General features: G+C 41.6%; 1 protein-coding gene and 1 long non-coding RNA gene across 7 annotated transcripts; both read left to right on the forward strand.

The window, feature by feature from the left end:
* The first annotated feature begins 549 nt into the window (after window positions 1–549).
* On the forward strand, window positions 550–8,402 carry LOC111838666 (uncharacterized). Of its 3 annotated transcripts, XR_011984039.1 has the most exons (4): window positions 550–2,706; window positions 5,146–5,314; window positions 6,132–6,214; window positions 6,630–8,402. It is a non-coding gene; the product is annotated as an uncharacterized lncRNA (long non-coding RNA). The 3 variants fall into 3 exon arrangements; XR_011984037.1 differs by having other exon boundaries at window positions 6,132–8,402; XR_011984038.1 differs by having other exon boundaries at window positions 550–1,011; window positions 6,132–8,402.
* Window positions 8,403–9,248: 846 nt separating this feature from the next.
* Window positions 9,249–22,579, forward strand: LOC140580856 (protein sel-1 homolog 1-like). Of its 4 annotated transcripts, none has more exons than XM_072702498.1 (21): window positions 9,249–9,943; window positions 10,341–10,375; window positions 10,674–10,812; window positions 12,666–12,833; window positions 14,742–14,847; window positions 14,956–15,118; window positions 15,283–15,336; window positions 15,411–15,470; window positions 15,555–15,636; window positions 17,477–17,631; window positions 17,712–17,768; window positions 17,853–17,921; window positions 18,197–18,274; window positions 18,366–18,428; window positions 18,518–18,605; window positions 18,731–18,879; window positions 18,985–19,150; window positions 19,313–19,390; window positions 19,723–19,895; window positions 19,976–20,125; window positions 20,862–22,579. In XM_072702498.1, exons 1-21 carry the CDS (start codon window positions 9,865–9,867, stop codon window positions 21,024–21,026), a joined length of 2,277 nt encoding a protein of 758 aa, XP_072558599.1. In that variant the 5' UTR covers window positions 9,249–9,864; the 3' UTR covers window positions 21,027–22,579. The 4 variants fall into 4 exon arrangements, with proteins under 4 accessions (XP_072558599.1, XP_072558600.1, XP_072558601.1 ...); XM_072702499.1 differs by having other exon boundaries at window positions 9,250–9,943; window positions 19,316–19,390; XM_072702500.1 differs by having other exon boundaries at window positions 9,255–9,943; window positions 19,997–20,125.
* Window positions 22,580–23,028: the final 449 nt, after the last annotated feature.

The raw sequence follows: 23,028 nt of genomic DNA on the forward strand, positions 1-23,028 counted from the left end.
CGAGCCTCTTATAACTACTCGCTGCTTCCTATCCGTTAACCAGTTATCAATCCAAGTCGCTACAGTTCCTAAAATACCTGTCGCTTTGAGTTTAAGTGAGAGCCTCTTGTGGGGAACAACATCAAAAGCCTTTTGGAAATCTAAATAGATGACATCATAGGCCTTCTTATCATCAACTTCCTGAGTAGCTTCCTCAAAAAACTCCAACAGATTTGTTAAACAGGATCTACCTCTCCTAAATCCATGCTGGCTATCCCTCAAAATGTTATTTGAGTCCAGGTAATCTACCATTTTCTCTTTGATTATAGCCTCCATAACTTTACCAGTTATACAAGTTAGACTGATTGGCCTATAGTTTGACAAATTACTTCTATCCCCTTTTTTGAAAATGGGCGTTATGTTGGCATGCTTCCAATCAGAAGGTACCACACCTTCAGATAAGGATTTTTGAAACAGTAATGTTAAGGGTCGGCAAATAATATCCCTCATCTCTTTTAACAAAATAATCAGACAGTAAATGGCATATTTATTATGCCATTTTGCAACGCATTTTACCTATTCCGTATCAATAATACGCGCCATGCAGACAACGTGACTGATTGGTTTATGCTTAGAAACGTATGTAAACACATAAAGAAAAGACAATCCTATTGGTGCATTTGTCTTTACGCGCACAAGACGATGAACGTAAAGCGAGTAAGAGAAAAAAAAATAAAACCAGGCGGCAACTCGGTGGGAATTCATATCGTTCGCGACAGTGGCACCAAGAAGCGAAGTTCAGCGAAGTGACTGATAAAACTGGTGAGTGTTAGTGGAGATTCCTTGGGCGATGGAGAGTCGAGTGAAGACCAGCAGCACCTCCCGCATACCTGGCCTTACCTCAGAGAAATGTTTGAAATCGCAGGCAGCAAGAAAGACTCCTGGAGAATGTGTTGTAAATTGTGTCTACCAAAACGCCACGAACTTTTGGCATTCAAGAATTCGCCTTCCAATTTCAAAAAACATGTGGAGGTAAGAAATGCTTCTTGTCATGGATAGTTAATTCCTTGTTTTTAGTAATAATGGCTCGGCTACGTTTGCAATGCTGTACTCGGCTAGGAGCGACACGGTGTGTCTTGGTTTACTCATTTAGGTTAGCTAGCTATCAGTTTGAAAATAAGCTCATAATCACTTCACTACCATAACCTAATATTATTTAGCATACTCTGTTGCTTGTATAGCCAGATATTATTCAAAGAAAATTATTTAATGTAGTCCTAATGTGTGTGTGTGTGTGTGTGTGTGTGTGTGTGTGTGTGTGAGTGCCTGCTTTTGGCCTCCAGAGAAAACACAAAAATCAATTGGAGAGGTACACAAACCTCACTTCCAAAAGGCTCACAGCGCCAGATGAAGGCCCAGCCTTCAAACAACCAAAACTATGGGAGACCAGAAGAGTGTCACAGGCCAGTGTTGATAAAGTCATCATGAATTTTGTCATTCAAGGGCTGCACCCATTGAGTGTTGTTGAGCAGCAGGGTTTCCAAGGTCTAGTTCTTCACCTTCAACCTGATGTGTCAGTGATGTCACGTGGCACTGTTAAAAATAGAGTAGAGAAGGCTGCACTGGTCATGAAAAATAATCTGAAAACAGCTCTTGGCAAAATTGAGTTTATTGCAATGACGACTGATTGCTGGACCTCACGCGACGTAGTTTTATAGGAATCACAGCACATTGGATTGAACCGGAAACTCCGCAGAGACGTCACATCATTGGCTGTGTCTTTCTCTTCCCTCTCCCCCCAACACACACACACAGTGATGTGGGTAGTTCTCACATAGATGCACTCAAAGTCCTACACATGATCTCTTGCTGTTAAATAGAAGTTAGTAATAGGGTATGCTTTTAATGTTACTGTCTAGGCTTTGAAGTCTGTTGTGATGGATAATATTTATGTGTAGGCTAATATCTATTTGCATACCAATAAATTTTTTGAACACCGCGCACATTGAGTTTGCAATCCCTCAATCTTTTACAGCAGTTTTATTTTTTGAATGTGTTTAGAAAAGATTGGTCAACGGAGCTTTTTGTATTCATTTCACTTAATTTTTTTCTGCTTGCACTTGGGCATGGAGTCCAGGAAGCTTTTCCCTAAAATGGTGGTTTTGTCCTTCGCAAAGTTACTTTATACTTTTATACTTTAAGTATGTTTTAGAGCCTGTACTTTTCACTTTAATTTGAGTAAAAAAGTTGAGTCAGTACTTCAACTTTTACTAGAGTGTTTTTAAACACAGGTATCTATACTTGTACTTGAGTAAAGAATGTGTGTACTTTTGACACCTCTGGATAAGAGAGATAAGACCCTGTTTCATTGTTGGTGTTAACGTTTCATTACTAATTATGTCCTTAATAGTTTTGAAGAAAAATTGCTTTATTTCTTTCCAGAAAAATTTATAAAAGATTGCAGTCAAGCCGTCCTGACCAGGGGTGCGTTTCTCGAAACCATCGTTCAAACTACATAGGTAACGATACTGCGGACTTACGTGGTGCGATGCATCGTTAAACGACGCAGGTGTTTCTCGAAACCATAGTTCGAACGAACGTTCGCAAACACTGTCGTTAAATTGTGTAGTTTGAACTACAGCTCACGAGCTGTAGTTAGAAGCGTAGTTATATGTAAATTCGTCAGCGATGGTGGAAAATACAGTGCAATAAGGGTATAGTCACCGTGTAAGTAAGAAATTTAATAATCTTTAATACCTAATAAGAAATAATTTAGCTCTACGATCACATATAATGTGAAGTTGTCTGAAAATGTAGTTTGAAACGTAATTGTTGTGTGGGTCTCTGGTCATAAGTACGGTAACTGTCTGTAGTGAGCAAATCTCAGACTGCAAAGTATTAATTAGCACAGGGGTGGCTAATTTTATCCAGTAAAAGCAGAATGACACTACAGCGGCCAGATACGAATCCATGCCTTTGTTCTCGGGAAATTACGTCTGTAATGTTTGGTTATTACACACACCTGTGTATTCCAGTCAGCCAGTATAACAATATTCTGTAAGCGACAACGTCGGAATAAAAGTTATTCTGTTTATCACTCCAAGGAGCGTCGCATTATTTTTCCGCGATTGCTCATTTTCATTTTATTGGCGTTATGTGACTGACAGAAATTGATGTCACAAATAAATATACGTGTGTGTGTGTGTGTGTGATTATTATATATTTTACACAGTTCGCGAGTGTTTGTACGCGACCGGCTGTGAAAGTGCGTTGTTTGTTGTCGTGAGTCTGACCAATCGGCGCTGGAACCATTGTGGTTTAAACTACAGTAGGTTAGCCGTGAGTCTGACCAATCAGCGCTGGAACCACTGTAGTTCCAACTACATAAGTCCTAACTAACTAACTAACGTGGTTCGAACAACTGTGGTACGACGGTTTCGAGAAACAGTCGTTGGTCGGATGTTTGTTAGTTTGAACTACCATAGTACGATGCATCGTTAATGCTAACTTCCGTCGTTGTTCGAGAAACGCACCCCAGGAGCTTTACCTATTTTTAGTTTGTTTAATGCTTGATTTAAGTCATCCAGTGATATATCAGAATCACAAATTTCTTTGAATACAGAATCGATTACTGGAATATGAGGTTCAATCTGATCAAAAAAACATGATGAATCAGTAATTAGATATTCCGAGGAGTATAAAATTGAGTAGAATTTATGTAATTCTTCCGCTATAGTCTTGTGATTTGTACATTCCTCCCCATTTACAATTAATGTATTAATAGATTTTTTTTCCTGCCTCCGTTTCTCCAAATAGTAGAAATATGAAGTACTTTTTTCACCTTCTATCCATCTTGCACGAGCTCTAATGTATGCTCCATGAGCCTTTTTTTGTATAAATCATCTAATTGAGCCTGTAAAGACAATAGGGATTCCTTATCATGCTCTGACATAACTTGTCTATTACAGTAAATATTTATACTGTAAAGTAATTTATTTTCAAATTCCTTCTGTTGTCTTATTCTCCTGTTACTAAATGTAATTGAAAATGATCTAACTTTAAATTAAAAAAATTCCCATCTATGTAAGTAGTTGCCAATTGTCACATCATTGTAAATTTTATGAAGGAGCTTTTTAACTAGCTCGACAAACCCATCATCACTTAACAGATCTGCATTAAATTTCCAATAATCTCTTTTAAATTGCGTTTTATTTTCAGGGTTAAGTTAAAGAATAATAATACTGTGATCTGTCAATGGGGCTGCTGAGATAGAAACGTGTGAAACATATCTATATAGTAAAGTCGAGCCCAACCACAGATCCAGTCTGGACATATTATTACCATTTGGTTTAATCCAAGAGAATTGGGTAACTCCAGGGTTTTTCTCTCTCCATATATCACTTAAATTGTTTGAGTCAATGAACTCCGTCAGAGTTGGATTCCACTGATTGGTACTGTATCTGGGGGGATTTCTATCCTGCCATTCATTTGGAACAAGATTAAAGTCGCCGCCTAGTAATACATGGTCTGTATGGTATAAATGTTTATACTGGGAAAGGACATCTGTTATTTTGTCCAGCATGAGCTTATTTAGAGTTAAAGAGGAATACCCATATACATTTACTAGAATCACAAATGAATTATCAATATTTAATACAACTGCCAGCCAGTGTCCTGAATAATGAGTCTGAAAAGTTACGACCTTTCCTGGACATCGATTCCTTAGAGCTTTACAATTTAAAAAAATATTTGCTTGTAATTTTAATTTTTTTTTAAATTGTGTGTTCAATCGCATTGAGACGTGATACCATGAATGCACTAATCAAATATAGCATGATATTTAACATGTTTCAATTTTAAAAGAGTATTGTACTATGCTCTCATTGTGAACAAGTGCCGATTCCTTGTGTCAAAGTTACACACTAACCATAATTTGACACGGTATATTTTTTTTATTCTTTTTTGATTCTTCAGTAGTATATTTTGACAAGGTAGTAAACATCGTCAGAAGTGGCTGTATTCCAGGCACTTAATTCTTTGCATAATTATTACAAAAACATTATTAGTAATAAAAGTTTATTTAATAGCCTCTATAGTAATTATAGTGCTACAATGGTAATATTGCTTTTGTATACACTGGCTGACTATTGGAAAAAAATCTTTCAGATGCACCGATCTATCTGTGAGGCTGGTTCCTATCCAGCTCTAGAAGAATGCCATGTTTGTTGTAAGAGACTTTTTCACTGCCCGCTGTGTCCTACCTTTAAACCCAGCAAAAAGACAGTGATTGAGACCCATATGAATCTTCATGTAAAAAGGGCATTGCATTTTAAAGGTAAGTTGACTGTGCAGCTGTGTAAAAGCGTGTAAAAGTTTAATGGATACACACATTTCTTTAGGAATATTTAGATAAATATTATAAAGTGTATTGAATTAAAACATAAGCTAATTACCTATTGTTACATTTCTAAAAATAATATTTCATAATTTATTATAATAAGAACATAAGAACTATACAAACGAGAGGAGGCCATTCGGCCCATCGAGCTCGCTTGGGGAGAACTTAAAATCTTGTTGTTAAAATCTTATCTAGCTCTGATTTAAAGGAACCCAAGGATTCAGCTTGCACTACATTATCAGGAAGACTATTCCATACTCTAACTACACGCTGTGTAAAGAAGTGCTTCCTTAAATCCCGTTTGAAATGTTCTCCCGCTAATTTCCACCTATGGCCACGAGTTCTTGTATTGGAACTAATGCTGAAGTAACTATTCGGTTGAACAGCATCCAAACCTGTTAGAATCTTATAGACCTGGATCATGTCCCCCCTCAGTCTCCTTTGCTTGAGGCTGAACAGATTTAGCTCAAATAACCTTTCCTCGTATGACATTACTCTAAGACCAGGAATCATTCTTGTGGCCCTACGCTGCACCTTTTCTAAGGCCGCTATGTCCTTTTTAAGATATGGTGACCAAACCTGTACACAATATTCTAGGTGAGGTCTCACCAAGGAATTGTATAATCTTGTATAATGTGTATTTCCTAATATTATATATTATTTTGCAGAAAAAATATATTGTAAGGTGCAGATTACCATGCAGGTTAAAATAGTAAAAACTTGTTAACCATAGCTCCTCTTATTTCTCTCTCAGACATAGCTTCAGATTTGCCTTTTGGACTGTTGAGGCAACTGACCTTCTTCAGGACAAGTTGCAGCCTGTGTACAGGGTATCCAGTACGTCTAAAATAAGTTATAGCACCCCAAAACATGAGGTGGTGCTCAGTGAGCGCACTTCAAACAACGAAAAGCCTGTGGACCTTATAATCAAGGAACAAGTGGCAAAAGAACTACTGAATATAAGATATTATTCCTTTAATATTTTCAATAGTTATAAGTAAGAACTAACACGGGCAAATTATGCATTTAGTAGCCATGAAATGTTTTTGTTTTACCAAGAAATCCCACTGTTTGCAACCCTCAGCAGCTATTAGTTGTAGTGCAAAATGAAAGAACATGTTTTTCATACTATAAGTATTGAATGGTTACTTAAGGAAAGGAGAGAGTAGATTACAATAAGTAATTTGAAAATTATGGAGTGCATTATTATATTATGTGGTGCATGACTGATTAGTGTGCTTCCTTGTCATAGGGCATATTAATGGGCAAGAATAAATCAAAGTATCTGAAAAAGTTTCTGAAACCATCTTCTTACATCGTTCCTGTGTATTTCGAGGATGATGAACAGCAAAACCATATACCTTTCATATACCTTAAAGATTCCTTGACAGGACCCCTACTGTTTTGCTGATCTAGGATAAAATCAAGTTCATTCTTGATGTATTGATGCCAGAGGTAAGTGTTGAATTAATTTTGAATGCACTTGATTAAGTTGCTGAGCTTATTATTTGGTAGATAAATCATGAGTTTTATTCCAGTGCACCATCTATGGCCTTTCTGTACTTCATAATACTGATTTTATGAAGGCAGAGGATCCGTTAGATCAAAGCTATGTACTCGTATTTAATCGAGTTTTATTTTTAATTATTCTGTAAAAGTTAAGCAATTTTTCTTCTTTTCAGTGAGAAAGATGTCTTCAACGAATCAGTTGAGAAGTACAGTCGAGCACGGTTATTACGATTCGGCTTATAACGAAAACACGCTTGTAACGCTTCGATTCCAAATCCCCGACCTTCAGTAACGTTAAATTCCTTTTTATTTATCCTTTATTTTACCAGGAATGTCCCATTGAGATACATTATCTCTTCTTCCGGGGAGTCCTGGCCAAGGTGGCAGCAATAAGTTACAAAAGTTCCAACATAAACAAACAACTTACACACTTGTAATATTTACACCTAAAGTCATACAAACATACCAATGAATACAATACAATAAGCATGTTTTCCTTAAAGAAAACACGCATATAGCGATTCTTTTATAGCGAAAATTCGGCTATAACGATGTCTACTGTCTTCCCCAAAGAAATATTTCAATGAATTTTTATTCGGTTATAACGATTTGCCTCAACCATTCCAGATTTAATAGTTTAAAATAAGTCCTACGTCAGCTTAATCGCGTAGCCAAAGCGAGCAGCAGTCAGTACAGTATGTACCTTTTTTCTGTGCGTAGCGTTCTACCACCATGTAATATGTTATCGATTTCGTGGTCCATACTAAATGGTTGTTGAATTACAAAATACACGTTGCTTGATAGTAAAAAAGATGTTTTATTTTGATCATTACATGAAACTAAGCTTCATAGACAGAACTAGAAGGTCAGTGTTATTTTATACAGTCATAATACATGTGCCTAGCGATCAGTCATAATACATAGCAATCTTACATGAAAATGGATATAACGAAATTCGGTTATAACGAAAGAAATCTGCCGGCCCCAGAAAATCGTAATAACCGTGCTCGACTGTACATGAAAAGGAAAGGTGTTTGGTTGTAAGAATTGTACTTACTATGTTTAAATTTTTTTGTTTGATCAGAAGACATCTTTAATTAGTGCGTTTCTTGTTTTTTCTCTCTTCCTTTTTTATGCTCCGCTCTCTTCCACTCTTTTTATTGCTCTCTTAGTACTACAATGTGTATATGTGCATTTTTATTTTTATATAGTATTTATACATTTTGATTTGTTATATATCATTGTCTTAAAATAAATGTTTGTCTCAACTTCAAATCTGTCATCTGAATTTTGCATCATAACCTACATTATAGTATTAAAATATTAACAGATTAATGATAAATATATGTAGTGTGTGTTCATAAAGAAGTTCAAATGAAACATTTTATCATAATTGTTTATATTAATAACCCCCCCCCCCCCTCCATACATTTGTATTTATTACCAAACACGTAAGTGTAATAAAATTTGCAAGATTGTGGTCATTTTGCTCTGATTAAAATCTTCTAAAAATAAATATTTGGTGTTATAAAACTTTGAAGGTATGTCTTAGCGAAGTTGTTCTTTTACCAGAGTGCATTCTTATGACAGACATAGATTACTCGAGATGCGATTATCCCCATCATGCAGCGACTTTTGGAATGAGTTATGACAGAAAGTTGTGTATAAATCAACTAAAAAATGTGTTTTTATAATGGAAAAAAAATAAAGGCAAAAATGATATACGTATGTAGGTACACACGACAGAAAGACTGAATTGCACAAGAGCAAAAATGTAAGTAACGCTACGGAGAGCCGAAGTTTTGCCGAAGTACCAAGACACCTTAATATTTTCTCAAACAAACCCTACAAATTATACATGTATTAATAATAAGATACAATTAATTACTGCTGATTAAAAGATTACATTGCAGTATGTTTTGCACACACACACGTTGAAAATGTCTAACAATAGCAACATATATGGTAAAAACAATGTTCTGTCAAAAGTACAAAGCTACATGTAAAGGAAAGACGGGAATATTTCTCCTCCGAAATTCATTGTAACCTCCGTAAACACTACACTAAGAAGTTAATTTGTAAGAAGTAATTTGTTATTTTATCGAGATGAGGTTGCGTATTTATTTTGAGGACGGACTACCGGTGGTACTTAAAACTCCACTACTCATTTTAAGGAGGGACGTCCTGTAAAACGCTCCATTTCCGGTTAAACTCCACTTCCTGTAAAACTCCATACTCCACGCTCCACAGCAGCTGCAGCCAGACCCTTCTCTTACGACCTGGGAGGCTGGAGTCTGGGACCTATCGAGCAGCAACATGGCGTCTTTCCGAGTGCGCATGCTTGAGCATGCGCAGAACCGATCGTGCAGCTGGCACGCATAGGGCACTGACACAGCCGTATGTTATTGCACCCTAGCGACTTCGTTTGTCCACCTCCCGCAGCCGTAGTTCAGTCTCGCAGTGTGTGTTCTAACTCTATTGGACAATGCCTTTCATTGGCTGCTACTGTGCCACATCGAGTTGTGATTGGACAATTGAGAACGAGTCGGAAGTGGAGTCGGTTGCCTTCTTGTAAGGATACCCGTAATCTTATTAAATGCAGCATTAATCTATTGCTAAGTAAGGGAAATCCTGAAGAACTATTTGAAAAGTAACGACAAATTACTGTCGTTACTGAAAGAGATCGGACATGACAAAGGCGTTTTGCTCTAGGGGTGTTTCCGAGTTTAAAGCCGATGCTGAAACGTTGTATTGGCTGTTCGTTAGCGGTGTGGCCGCTGTCGTTAATTAGCTCTTTTCCGACATCAGGTTTAACAAATTCAAAACAGGCTTTAAAGCTTAAACACGCCAAAGATTGATAACCCCATTCGTAGTCCGACACTCCGGAGTCACAGGGTCGAAGTCGTCAGGGACTCTCCATGAATAGCTAGCCCGGCGGCTAAGCTAGCTACGGTCAGCTAGCCACCTAGCCTGCTAACATGCCGCTTTTGAACGCCACCATGAATAAGCGCCTACTCCTCTTATTATATGTGCTCGGTGCTGTCAGGACGGCGGCTGGTAAGTGTTTCTGCACGCAGCTTCCCATGCTTTAATGTGCCGTGTCTGAGCAGTCAGGAGCAACATTGGCTGGGTTTGTGGAAAGCAGGTGTGGCCCGTATGTTGAATGATCAATTAAGTTGCCTTTCATTACTGTGGCCAGTTGCTGTTTTATTTTATACTGACTTGATCTGCTTAGCTTGACTTTAGAGAGGTTTAAATTTTGCAATGCATTCAAATACTTAGTATGTACTTAAATGAAATGGGCTCACATTTATGATCCCTCGTGTTGTCTTTTAAGTTGATCACGAATTGGATGCATGATCATTGATATATTTCATTTATATTATTGTCAAAAGCCTTGACTTTTAAATAATGTGGTGTTTTTAAGCTTAATCAGTTCTTATGTCCATTGCAGAGGCGATAGAGTCGAGTGACAGGTCCGAAGAAAAGGTAATAAATACATTTTATATATCCGCTAGTTCCTTCTGTCTCGATTGCGTGTAACGACGTTTAAATGTCACCCTTTACTGCTGTGAATTACCTTCGACTCCCTCTGAACATAGCACTTACAGGCAACTAGAGGCTGCCATTAACCTGTTCTAAAGTGACTGCTGGATTATTGGACGCCTGGATTTCCTAACCTAGATTGGATACAGGCAGCTGTGTAGCTGCATTGCATGCATGTACTTCTGTTGTCGCTGATTGCTTCAGGCTCTTTGTCTTTAATCCTCTAACGCTGGTTCCACAGCCTTCTGACAGAGAGCTTGAGGATAATCACCAAGTGGGGCAGGAGACAGAATTTGGGGAAGGGACTGACAGGGAGTCCCCTGTCGAGGAAGAGGACCTTCCCTCTCAGCCAGCCCCCAGACAGGAGAAGCCAAAAGAGGGTGAGCCACCTAGAAATGGAGCAGACTGGCCTTTTGGTTTGGAAGGCAGACCTACCCAACTCACTTGCTGCCATCATTGTTGACACGCTCCTGGCTGTTTTCTAAGGCTTTGGTGGTTTGCTCAGATCTTTATCAGACGCCAGCTCTTAATGTCATTTGGTGCTGGTGAGGTCCTCCCTCATCTCTTTGCCACATTTGTTCATTTTTTTGGTATATTAGTGCCTGTATTTTTTAAAAGCATTTTGTAGCAATGAAGCAGAGAGCTGAGTGTGTTGGGCCTAGTTTTTTATGGTGGAAAGGATTGGGTAGGGAAAAGGATATCAAAATGTGTTGTACAACAATGGGGCCCATTGGGTAGTCCCATACTCCATGACTGGAAATTTTTAATGCTGTGTGTGCGTGCACTCACATGCATATATATACGTGGATCTGGCATGTTCTTGTTTGTGTAAGTTTCCTCCCTCTGTCCAAACTAGAGATGTGGCACCAATGTGATACCCACTATAGGGCTGGGCGATATCACATCAATATTATATCGTGCATGTACAATAATCACCAGGGCTTCAGATGACAGGCGAAACATTTGGCTGGACGCCAGCTTTTCGGTACTATACAGACATTTGTTTACATCCACAATCAGATAAGCAGGTTAGTAGTGTGTCTAAAATATTAATGAGGCATTTTGATACCCAAAAGTTAGTAATCAGTAAAAATTCTGTATATACTTAAACCAAAGTATACCAAAACAATATTATGTGAATAATATGTGAGTATTATTAAGAAACCAGTCTGATTTTCCAAGAGCGTGGTCTAGTCTGAAAAATTGGAAAAGTTCTTGTAGCCTTAGCACAACATATAGTAAAGGGTCAGGTGATGGTTAGTTGTTCAGTAATGCATGTGCATTGGAGCTGTCATGTCGGCTGTGTGGAAATATAGTTATTGTACTTTATGCTGAAAGAAGAAAAAAGCAAAACTACAATGTATATAAGGCTAGTGCTGATTTTTCTGATCGCAGTAAAATATATACAAACCAGTTGTCTTCACTTGTTTTCTTTCTAAAGTTTGGTTAATAACTACTTAAATTTCATCTGTGCTCCACTGTATATTTTGTATTGGCGATGTGTGTACTTTTTGACTAGAAATGGTTAGTTGGGTATGCAGTGATAGTTTATACATATAATAAAGAATCATAAAAATATATATTAATATGTAAAGTATAAATACATATTTTTAAAACTAGTAAATACAGATCAATACCTTTATACAGTAATCTGATTGTTACTGTTCTTACTCTCCTCGTATTGTGAGGGGTATGCGCATGATGTCACGGCAGGCGGAAGTCTCTGCGCTCATATCCACTGAGTAGCAAATAAACTGATTGGCAGAATTAGTTTTCAGCTTGAAGGCTGCAAAATACATATCTAAAATTGGAAAGAGCTGTCGTGCTACTGATTGTACAGATAGCTCACATTTCGTGTTAAATCTATCTTTTTAGAGACTCAGAATCTAAATAAGTAAGTATCAGATGTGGATCAGACAGGTGTATCCGATACCTGATCCGTCAAACAAGCCTGGGTCACCGCCGGATCGGTGCATCTCTAATAAATTACACCAACAACAGGGTCATACCTTGATAGAATTTGTGCAAGAAAACAAGTGCATAGGCTATATCATGATACAAAATTCAAATTGATGGCAATGTGAATGTTCATGAACACAATGTGATATTTTATAGGGATATCACCCAGCCCTATTTGTGTGTGGCTCGTGACCACCGATGCATTGTGGCTGTGATGAATTTGTGCTTATTCCTGGCATATGCACTCACTTGCGTGCCACTGTCTCCTCACCAGTGCCCGTGGTGATTGGAGGCACCGCTGCTGGGGAGCCTTGCTTATTCCCCTTCCTTTTCCTGGGGAAGGAGTACTTGGACTGCACCACTGAGGGCAGGGGAGATGGCCGGCTCTGGTGCGCCACCACCTATGACTACGACAGAGACAAGAGATGGGGCTTCTGTGAGAGTGAGTAGGCAGGAGCACTCTTCCCCGCCCTGACTGGGATGATAGGAGGAATCCTGTGCTGACGTAACTTGGATGTCCAACCATCTGAGTGGTAACAGAACTGCCCTTCCTCACCGCCATTGTGTCATGGAAGTCCATTGTCATGCATTAATCAGCACCATGAGCTGCTGATTATCCACAGCCGTGTGCATGTTCCATAAGCACAGACCTGTGTGGGGGTGTGAGATGCTGTATGGCAGGAAGGGGGTGCTGTTCCCCCTACTTTGACACCTCATAGAAAATAAGAACCTCCATGTCATGACGATGATAAACATTATAATTATATGATTGTTTTTAAATGTAATTAAAACGTTATGGTATGTTAGGATGTTATGGTATATTGTGCTGCTTATGAATGCATTATGAAGGTACTCTGAATGTTCTGTGAATACATTATAAAGGTTTTATGAAAGTGCATTTAATGTAAAGCTATGATAAAGTTTAATTGGCATGTATAAGAATAAACATAGTTTTATATATACAGTTCAATCCTATCTGCGGCATCTGCTGGGGTTCTTGGAACATACCCCCCATGAATAAGGGGGGACTACTGTATAGTCTGATGTTGAAGAATATTTCATTTAAATTTTAAATGTGACTCTCTCTTAAGGTGTATTGTACCAAGTCAGTTTTTAATAAGACATATGATGTTCACAGGCAGAGATGCATAACTATCAGGTGATCTCTGCTGTAACGAGATAGTGATTCAGCATATTGAGTTGATAGCAACTCTTGCATACCCCTTGGTTTTCCAGATTATCTGCAAGTTTCTTTTTTTTTTTTTCTTTCCCTTGTAAACTTGTATCTGCAAGTTCAATGGACAATGTTCACACACAGGGGCGCTGTAAAGGGGGGGTAAACGATGACGATTCTCGGGGCCCATGACTGAGAGGGGGCCCAGAGAAAAAAGTCTCAGCTGTGTTGGGGGCCCTGTCAAGATTCTTTTCATGGGGCCCAAAATCCTTAGCAGCGCCCCTGTTCACACATGTACATCACATTCAATAGCTGTCACTCGCTTACAGACACTGCTGGTGAATGGGTATAGTGCAATTATTAAAAGATGTACAGAAATACATAACCTGAAAATCAAGTGGGGTGCATTGTTCCCCATCGTTCATTGTTTAAACCATACTTTATATGTCCATCTCAACACTTCAATATTTATTAGTCCATTTATTCTACCATTTACACTTTGACTGGTGTAATTTTAAATGAGCATGTTTATCTTCCTGGTCACATACCCACACTGTGTGAGTGATAAAGGAATGTTTAATGGGTTTTGAAGGGTGCATGTTAATCTCTCTTCGTAGTATACCCTTTAGTTTTGATAACTCTTGCGTGTCCTGTATCAAGCATTTTTTTTTCTTTTAGTGAAAGCTCAAAAATTGGTGCTAAAGGGGCTGCTACAGTCCATGCTAATCAGAACACACATTAGCTGGTTAACTTGTCTAAGACATTGTCTTTGAAGCAGCAACCCACGGGAAAGTGTAAATTAAAATATTCAAGAATCAGTTAAATCTGCCACTTTATATGCTCGTAATGTTGGAGAATGAGACATTGAATGTCTTTGTCCAAGTCTGTTGTTCCTCTGGTTTGATTTAATAAAATTTTTTTTTTTTTTTGCACATCAGTTGTTAGACCATATTTAATACAAACTTGAATGAACTGTGGGTATAGTCACTGTAGTATTGTGTATTGATTGTTGTAAGGCATATTTCCGCTTACAGTTTGGTCTTAAATTTGGCTTGAAATTTCACATCAGGATTTCTGCAGACACTCTGCAGTCCTCTCGTAGCACTGTGCATGTTGGGGACCAGGGCCTTCTCTGAGCCAATCACAAGGTGCATTAACCTTTTCTGTCATCCCCAGCGGAGGAGCAGACTGCGCAGAGAAGGCAGGCCGAGGAGGCTGACGAGATCTACCAGAGAGCTGTCCGCACACTCAATGGCACCACCAAGAAAAGTCAGAAGAAGGAGTGAGTCTGCCTTGTTCGCTGGCCTCACCGCCCCATCTGCAGCTGGCTTATACAGTGAGCCTAACCAGGCTTTAGGTCTGTCCTCAGTGCCTATATGCCCCCCCCCAGGGCTTATGAGAAGCTGAAGAAGGCGGTAGACATGGGCCACACCAAGGCTGCGGAGAAGGTGGCCTACGCCATGCTGTTTGGAGATTACATGAGCCAGAACGTGAGCCAGGCAAAGGAGCTGTTTGAGAAGCTGGTGCTGGAGGGCTCACCCAAGGCACAGATGGTACGGAAAGGTCCTTAGCTACAGGTCCTGTTTTTACAGTCCTTCTGTTACTTTACGCTGTTAACACTATGTTACATTGTGCTACCTTGTATAAAACGTGGAAATCAGATCCAGCAGGACATGCCTTCAGACAGTCAGCTGACCGGATGCTCTTTCTCTGTTAGGCCCTGGGCTTTCTGTATGCTGCCGGTTTAGGAGTGAACTCCAGTCAGGCTAAGGTGAGCATGCTCCTCAGTGTCTTGCCCCTTCTGCAGTGTGATGGTAGGCTGACGGGCTGCTGTCCTCTCCACAGGCGCTGGTTTACTACACTTTCGGGGCTTTAGGTGGAAACCTGGTGGCTCACATGATCCTGGTAAGCTGAGGCAGGCAGGGAAGCAGACCTTCTTCAAACTGGCCACCATCCATGCTCCCTCTGATTCCCCTGGTTTGCCTGCAGGGCTACAGGTACTGGGGTGGTGTGGGCGTCCCCCAGAGCTGCGAGTCGGCCCTGACACATTACCGGCTGGTGGCCAATCACGGTAAGCTGCTTCATCTCTTCGTGGCCCAGCCTAGGAGGGGGCATGCCAGCCATCCAGGGGGCTGAGTGGTTTGCACCGCTTTATCACCACTCCTGCAAATTTGTTTGGGAATGCTGGGAATTCAATTTTCTGCACCTATTTATCCTGTCATTAGATGCATAAACCAACAGTAAGTGCATTGCAGTGTGTTAATCTATCAGAGGCTATATCCAGTGGGGGAGCTGCCTCTATAACTAACTATATATATATCTGAAGCTGATGTTTTGCAAAGCCTAGCTAAGCTCAAAATAAATAAATCACAGGGCCCTGATGGCATCTTACCTATAGTGTTAAAAGAGATGAGGGATATTATTTGCCGACCCTTAACTTTACTGTTTCAAAAATCCTTATCTGAAGGTGTGGTACCTTCTGATTGGAAGCATGCCAACATAACGCCCATTTTCAAAAGAGGGGATAGAAGTAATTTGTCAAACTATAGGCCAATCAGTCTAACTTATATAACTGGTAAAGTTATGGAGGCTATAATCAAAGAGGAAATGGTAGATTACCTGGACTCAAATAACATTTTGAAGGATAGCCAGCATGGTACATCCTGTTTTACAAATCTGTTGGAGTCTTTTGAGGAAGCTACTCAGGAAGTTGATGATAAGAAGGCCTATGATGTCATCTACTTAGATTTCCAAAAGGCTTTTGATGTTGTCCCCCACAAGAGGCTCTTACTTAAACTCAAAGCAACAGGTACTTTAGGAACTGTAGCAACCTAGATTGATAACTGTTTAACAGATAGGAAGCAGCGAGTAGTTATAAGAGGCACAATGTGACAGTGGGCCTGCGTTCATAGTGTGGTACCGCAGGGTTCAATTTTAGGACCACTATTGTTCCTAATTTACATAAATGATATAGACACCAATATATACAGTAAACTGGTGAAATTTGCAGATGACACCAAGGTGGGTGGTGTAGCAGATACTGAACTAGCGGCTCAGCAGCTACAGCGGGATCTTGATTTAATTAGTGACTGGGCCGATACCTGGCAGATGAAATTTATCATAGATAAATGTAAGGTACTCCATGTAGGGAGCAGAAATATAAAGTACAGGTATTTTATGGGACCTACTGAAATAAAGGTAGCTGATTATGAGAAAGACCTTGGTGTGTATGTTGATGCTTCCATGTCTCATTCTCGCCAGTGCGGGGAAGCAATAAAAAAGGCCAATGGGATGTTGGGGTATATCTCTAGGTGTGTGGAGTTTAAGTCAAGGGAGGTAATGCTAAGATTATACAATTCCTTGGTGAGACCTCACCTAGAATATTGTGTGCTGGTTTGGTCACCATATCTTAAAAAGGACATTGCGGCCTTAGCAAAGGTGCAGAGTAGGGCCACAAGAATGATTCCTGGTCTTAGAGTAATGTCATACGAGGAAAGGTTAGTTGAGCTAAATCTGTTCAGCCTCAAGCAAAGGAGACTGAGGGGGGACATGATCCAGGTCTATAAGATTCTAACAGGTTTGGATGCTGTTCAACCGAATAGTTACTTCAGCATTAGTTCAAATACAAGAACTCGTGACCATAGGTGGAAATTAGCGGGAGAACATTTCAAACTGGATTTAAGGAAGCATTTCTTTACACAGCGTGTAGTCAGAGTATGGAATAGTCTTCCTGATAACGTAGTGCAAGCTGAATCCTTGGGTTCCTTTAAATCAGAGCTAGATAAGATTTTAACAACTCTGAGCTATTAGTTAAGTTCTCCGCAAGCGAGCTCGATGGGACGAATGGCCTCCTCTCGTTTGTATAGTTCTTATGTTCTTAATGGTATTGGCTGCCTCTTCTCTCTCCTCAGTTGCTAGTGACGTCTCTCTGATGGGGGGCAGTGCAGTGCAAAGGGTCCGCCTGCTGGATGAGGTGGAAAACCCCGGTTCCACCAGTGGCATGCTAGAGGAAGACCTTATCCAATACTACCAGTTTCTAGCTGAGAAGGGGGATGTCCAGGCCCAGGTGGGAGGACTTGGTGATTTCCTGCAGTCAGGGCTCAGTGGGTGGGTCCATCATGCTGATGCATTGTCCTGTCCACGCAGGTTGGCCTGGGCCAGCTGCATCTGCATGGGGGCCGGGGCGTGGAGCAGAACCATGAGGTAGAGCCGCTACTGCCAATCAGATTGCACTGGCACTGTTGTAATGAGTCACGACTAGCTGACTTGCCTGTCCGTCTTTTTCAGAGGGCCTACAACTACTTCAATCAGGCAGCCAACGCTGGGAACACGCATGCCATGGCATTCCTGGGGAAGGTATGTGGAGTGGCGTAGCCCCCTGCAGGAAGCCTCTGATGCAAGGGTGAGAAATCTTATCCACAAAGGGCCAGTGTGTATGTAGGTTTTTGGGATAACCTTTACTTCAGCTGTTCAAAACCAGGTGTGAGGAGTCTTCAGCCAATCAGTCCTCTACTTGGTAATCTAATTAGGGAGTTGCAGCGAAAACCCGCATATACGGCGGCCCTTTCTGGATTTTATTGCCCACCCCTGGTCTGATGCCTATATAACCTGTGTCTGATGTCGTTTTATAGATGTACTCTGAAGGCAGTGAGTTTGTGCCCCAGAACAATGAGACTGCCCTACGGTACTTCAAGAAAGCAGCCGACCTGGTATGTGTGCTGCCCCCCTTCCCATTGCCTTCCTCCCTGCATCTGCCCCCCACCCCACACACACACACACGACTCTCTCTCCCTGACTTAGGGCAACCCTGTGGGCCAAAGCGGCCTAGGTATGGCCTACTTGTATGGCCGAGGCGTCCCTGTGGTGAGTGTCCACCCCCTGCCAGCCTCAAACATGCCTGTTGGCTATATGTTCAGGTACAGAACAGTGACTGTGATTTGTGTGCTTGTCAGAACTACGAGCTGGCGCTGAAGTACTTCCAGAAGGCAGCGGAACAAGGCCTGGTAGATGGGCAGCTGCAGCTAGGCACCATGTACTACAGTGAGTGATCTGCACAGCACTCCCTGGTGGAGCCACGTCTCAGCCACAGTCTGTCTGTCTATCTATCATAGGAGCGATCTGCAGGTGTGTGCAGGTTTGCACTATTTGTTTGTCTCCTCTCCCAGATGGCATTGGTGTCAAGCGAGACTACAAGCAGGCCCTGAAGTACTTCAACCTGGCCTCTCAGGCAGGCCACATCTTGGCCTTCTACAGTTTGGCTCAGATGCATGCCACAGGCACTGGGGTCATGCGCTCCTGTCACACGGCTGTGGAGGTGAGTGACTTGGGGTGAGTGGTTTGCTGTATTCATTCTGCCCAAGACAGCAGGCAGAGTCTCTCCTCAGCTCTGAGTCTGTCCCCATTTCTGTGTGTCTTGCAGCTCTTCAAGAACGTGTGTGAGCGCGGCCGGTGGTCAGAACGCCTCATGACGGCCTACAGCAGCTTCAAGGAGGGTGACTCAGACTCTGCCGTGGTGCAGTACCTGCTGCTGGCTGAGCAGGGCTACGAGGTGGCCCAGAGCAATGTTGCTTTCATCCTGGACCAGAGTGAGTGGCTCTAGGGCAACCCCCAGAGAGTGTGCCCTGTATTTCTGTCTGTTAAATCAATTTATATCCTTCTCCCAGTTGCTTATTCTGGTTGGGGTCTTGGGAACTGTAAAATCACGGGTTCTCTAACTCTACCCCTTGTCTCCATTCCTGAACATGAAGTAGAAGAGGCCAAGATCTTCAGTGAGAATGAGACGTACCCCAGGGCACTGCTTCACTGGAACAGGGCAGCGGCTCAGGGTGAGACCCATCTGCCATCTCAAGAAATCAGTTTTCCTGTCATTGCAGCAGGCTGTACTTCTGAATCTTCAGGTCTTGGCTCCTTCAGCCCCCCCTCGCTCCTCGGCTCCTCCTTCGGTCCCCCTCACTCTTTGAGTTGCTGATATTTTGTCTGGACTGGAATTTGACACCAACTACTGTTGATGATTACTATAATCTGCTCTCCTAGCAGGGTACTGGTTAGGTGCAGAGAAACCTACATCTGTCTGTCAGGCTTACTGCTTACCCTGGTTAACTACTGAAATTTTTTATGCTTTACTGTGGTTTCAGCTGTAAGTGTTTCTTTTGGTCAGGATACACCGTGGCCAGGATAAAGCTAGGGGATTACCACTTCTACGGGCATGGCACGGACGTGGACTATGAGACGGCTGTGATCCACTACAGGCTGGCTTCTGAGCAGCAGCACAGCGCCCAGGCCATGTTTAATTTGGGCTACATGCATGAGAAGGGCCTGGGCATCAAGCAGGTGATTCTTATATGTACAAAGCAGGGGCGCTGCTGAGCAGTGGGCCTGAGGCCATCCATGATGCCATGGTCCTGATGCAGTCTCTGCCTCTGCTCTCCCAGGACATCCACCTGGCCAAGCGTTTCTACGACATGGCGGCGGAGGCCAGCCCAGATGCCCAGGTGCCGGTCTTCCTGGCCCTCTGCAAGCTGGGCCTCCTCTACTCCCTGCAGTACCTGCAGGACCTTAGTGTAAGGGCCACCTGCTCACCCTGCTGTTCTCTCCCTGCTGTTCTCTCCCTGGAGGCACACGTGAGGAAAGATCAGTGCAGAGAACAAGGGCCATAATCTCTGAGAATATGCTGCTTTACAACTGGATTTGTAATCAATTTGAGGAATTACCCTTTTCATCATTTATAACAATTTTAAGGAATATTATGATATTTATAAAGGAATTAAGTATAACCTTTTATAAAGTTTTCCCGAAAATTTACCCACTTTAGCTAAATATCCTTGAGTAAGACACTCACTTTATATGATTGGCATAGAGAGCATATTCAGAAATCGTACAAAAGCAACAACAAATCCTACACTAATCTTGAAAAGGACCAACCACTGAAATGGCAAAATTGCTCAGTTTTCTTTCCTATGACAGAGTAAAATGTTATCTTACTGATCTCCCTTTGGTAAATCTTTTTCGGCAAGATTTGCAATGAGGCAATTGCATGTGCATATCATGGAATGTATATATTAACGTCGCACATTGTGCAAGTCTAGCTGATGGTGGTGTGTTGCTGCTGCTGCTGGTGGTGGTATAGTGGAGTTGTTTGTTTCTTTGGTCAGATCTCTAAAGCAGAGGTTAATGTGAGTAACGGTTAGGGGTGACAGCTGTGTGTTTATCAGGGTAAGGTGTTCACTGTGAAATGCTAGTGGTTTGAGAACAAAGCCATCAGTTTGTGTGTTTATGATGCCTCTGGGCCCCTTGCAGGTCAAAGAGGTCATGTCCCAGGTGGACCTGGACCAGCTGCTGGGACCTGAGTGGGACCTCTACCTCATGACCGTCATTGCCCTGCTGCTGGGCACTGTCATAGCCTACCGTCAGAGGCAGCATCAGGCCATCCTGCGACCCGCCGCTGCTGTCCCCCCTCAGTGAGCCCCTGCCGAGGCACCCAATCTGCAGTGAGGGCCAGGAGTGCTGACTGTGCAGCCGTGCAGACACTAGTTACGGCATGCATGCATGTCTGGTGGAATTGTGTGTGTGTGTGTGTGTGTGTGTGTGTGTGTGTGTGTGTGTGTGTGTGTGTGTGTGTGTGTGTGTGTGTGTACGCAGATGGACTCGAACCTGCAGGCCCTTGGTGGGGTTTTTCCTGCTGTCCTCTCAGAACTGGCCCAGAATGACTGGTAAAGCAGGCTTTATTCAGAGAAAAGCCAGTCACCCTTTTTCCCTGATCCACCCCTGTGCACTTGTACAACCTCTGGATGACTGACCTGCAATGTTTACTCTGCTCTGGGGGTTTGACGGCAGTCTCCTCTTCGGATTCCCTTTCCGTACTGACGCTGACTCGCTGTGCACCTGCCCAGTCAAAAGTGGCAGCACTCAATCTCAGTGAAGAGCTTGGCTCATGATTTGGCAGGTTCTTGCCTTTTCACTTTGGACTGACTGACTGTGCATGGAACCAACCTTACAGCAGAAACTGTAACTTGGTATTGGTGCCATCTGCTGGAGTGTAAGGACTGGTGCACTTCAGACATGCAGGAGCTTAAATTGAAGAATGATCGTAGTGAGCCTAACCCAGGCATTATATTTTGGGTTTTTATTTCTGTGTATTTCCTTGCGTTTTCCTGTTGAGGTGTCTTTGGCATTGTATCTGCACAGCTGCCAGGGGGCAGCAGAGAACCAACCCATCTGTCATGTTTCCAGACTATCAGAGGCCTGTACTGGTGGCACTGCAGCAGTTCTGTCATGCAGCATTAAGCAACCTGTGAAATGTCTCCTCACTGTTGGTTTTCAACCCTAGATTCAGCTTTGGGGTTTGAAAATAAACTTCTGATTGAGCTTATCAGGTTTTTTTTCCCTCTAAGTGTGTTGCATTTTAAGTACTGGCTGCTTTAAAGGATTTTAAGATTATTTTTGGGATTAGTCCTGATCATTTTAAGTAAAGCATTGACCATGTTGAATGCTGATTCAGTGTTAATCGCTTCCTGTGAAATGTCAGTTTTTTTTTTTCTTTTTTTTTTCTTTTCTTATCCTTGTCATGTCACCTTAAAAACGGTACAGCCAAGATGACAATCCCATTTTCCACTACTGTCTACTGGTGTATGTTCCTTCATGCTTGAATTAATCTATAGATACTTGGACGGTTACCACATCCTCCTGGAACATACCTGAGCTTCTTGGTGACCAATCACAATCTCACATACGAATATGCACATAATCCCCCCCTGCCCATTTAAAAGGATAACTTGAGCTCCACTGTGGACTTTGAGATCCTCTTGTGCTGTGCTTCAGAGAGGAATGGGGGACAAAAGTTGTAAATGTCTGTTGAAATAGCAATATTTTAACAGTGTATAAATTTGTAAAGGAATAAACGCTGTTTATATAATGCTATGAATTAAGTGGGTTCAAGTACATTGATTAAAAATATATGTAATGCAATTTACCTTAACTAATCCTGAGATCTGTAAAATTAAACTGTTTTCACCTGGGCACACTGCAGTTAGCTCTTTTTTATACGATATTTTGGTAATTTAAATAAATTCAATTAGTACATTTTTAGTAACTCGTTCTGCTGGTGCCCTCCAATGTACCTCATGGGCAAGGAAAGCTGTTTATCAGAAAGAATGTTAAAAAGGTTCTTTTGTAATGGTTTTTAAATGTTTTGTTCTATGGCACCTGTGTGAAATTACAGTAAGTGTCTGATAAACAGGTTGGCTTTCTCCCCCTTCCCATTTTATTTATTAAATTTCCACTTTGTCATTTCTACCTACCATTCCCTACATTTTAGGAAGTGGTGTGAAACAGGACCCCAACTTCACACCCCCACCACTCTGCCTCTGGGAGATTCTGCTGGTGAGGTCAAAACTGACTGGAGTGGCGTGTCTTTCCCAAGCTGAGCACCATCAACTCATGGGCTTTTTAATGTTTGCATGAGTCA

The sequence above is a fragment of the Paramormyrops kingsleyae genome, chromosome 19 (genome assembly GCF_048594095.1).
Source record: "Paramormyrops kingsleyae isolate MSU_618 chromosome 19, PKINGS_0.4, whole genome shotgun sequence".
NCBI classification, from domain to species: domain Eukaryota; kingdom Metazoa; phylum Chordata; class Actinopteri; order Osteoglossiformes; family Mormyridae; genus Paramormyrops; species Paramormyrops kingsleyae.

What these genes read in the sequence shown, in the direction of transcription:
- LOC140580856 (XM_072702498.1), top strand. Translation starts at nt 9,865, where the DNA reads ATGCCGCTTTTGAACGCCACCATGAATAAGCGCCTACTCCTCTTATTA. An exon ending in GAACAGGGCAGCGGCTCAGG is followed by an intron (nt 19,391 to 19,722) that starts GTGAGACCCATC and finishes TCTTTTGGTCAG; the next exon opens with GATACACCGTGGCCAGGATA. An exon ending in AGGGCCTGGGCATCAAGCAG is followed by an intron (nt 19,896 to 19,975) that starts GTGATTCTTATA and finishes GTCCTGATGCAG; the next exon opens with TCTCTGCCTCTGCTCTCCCA.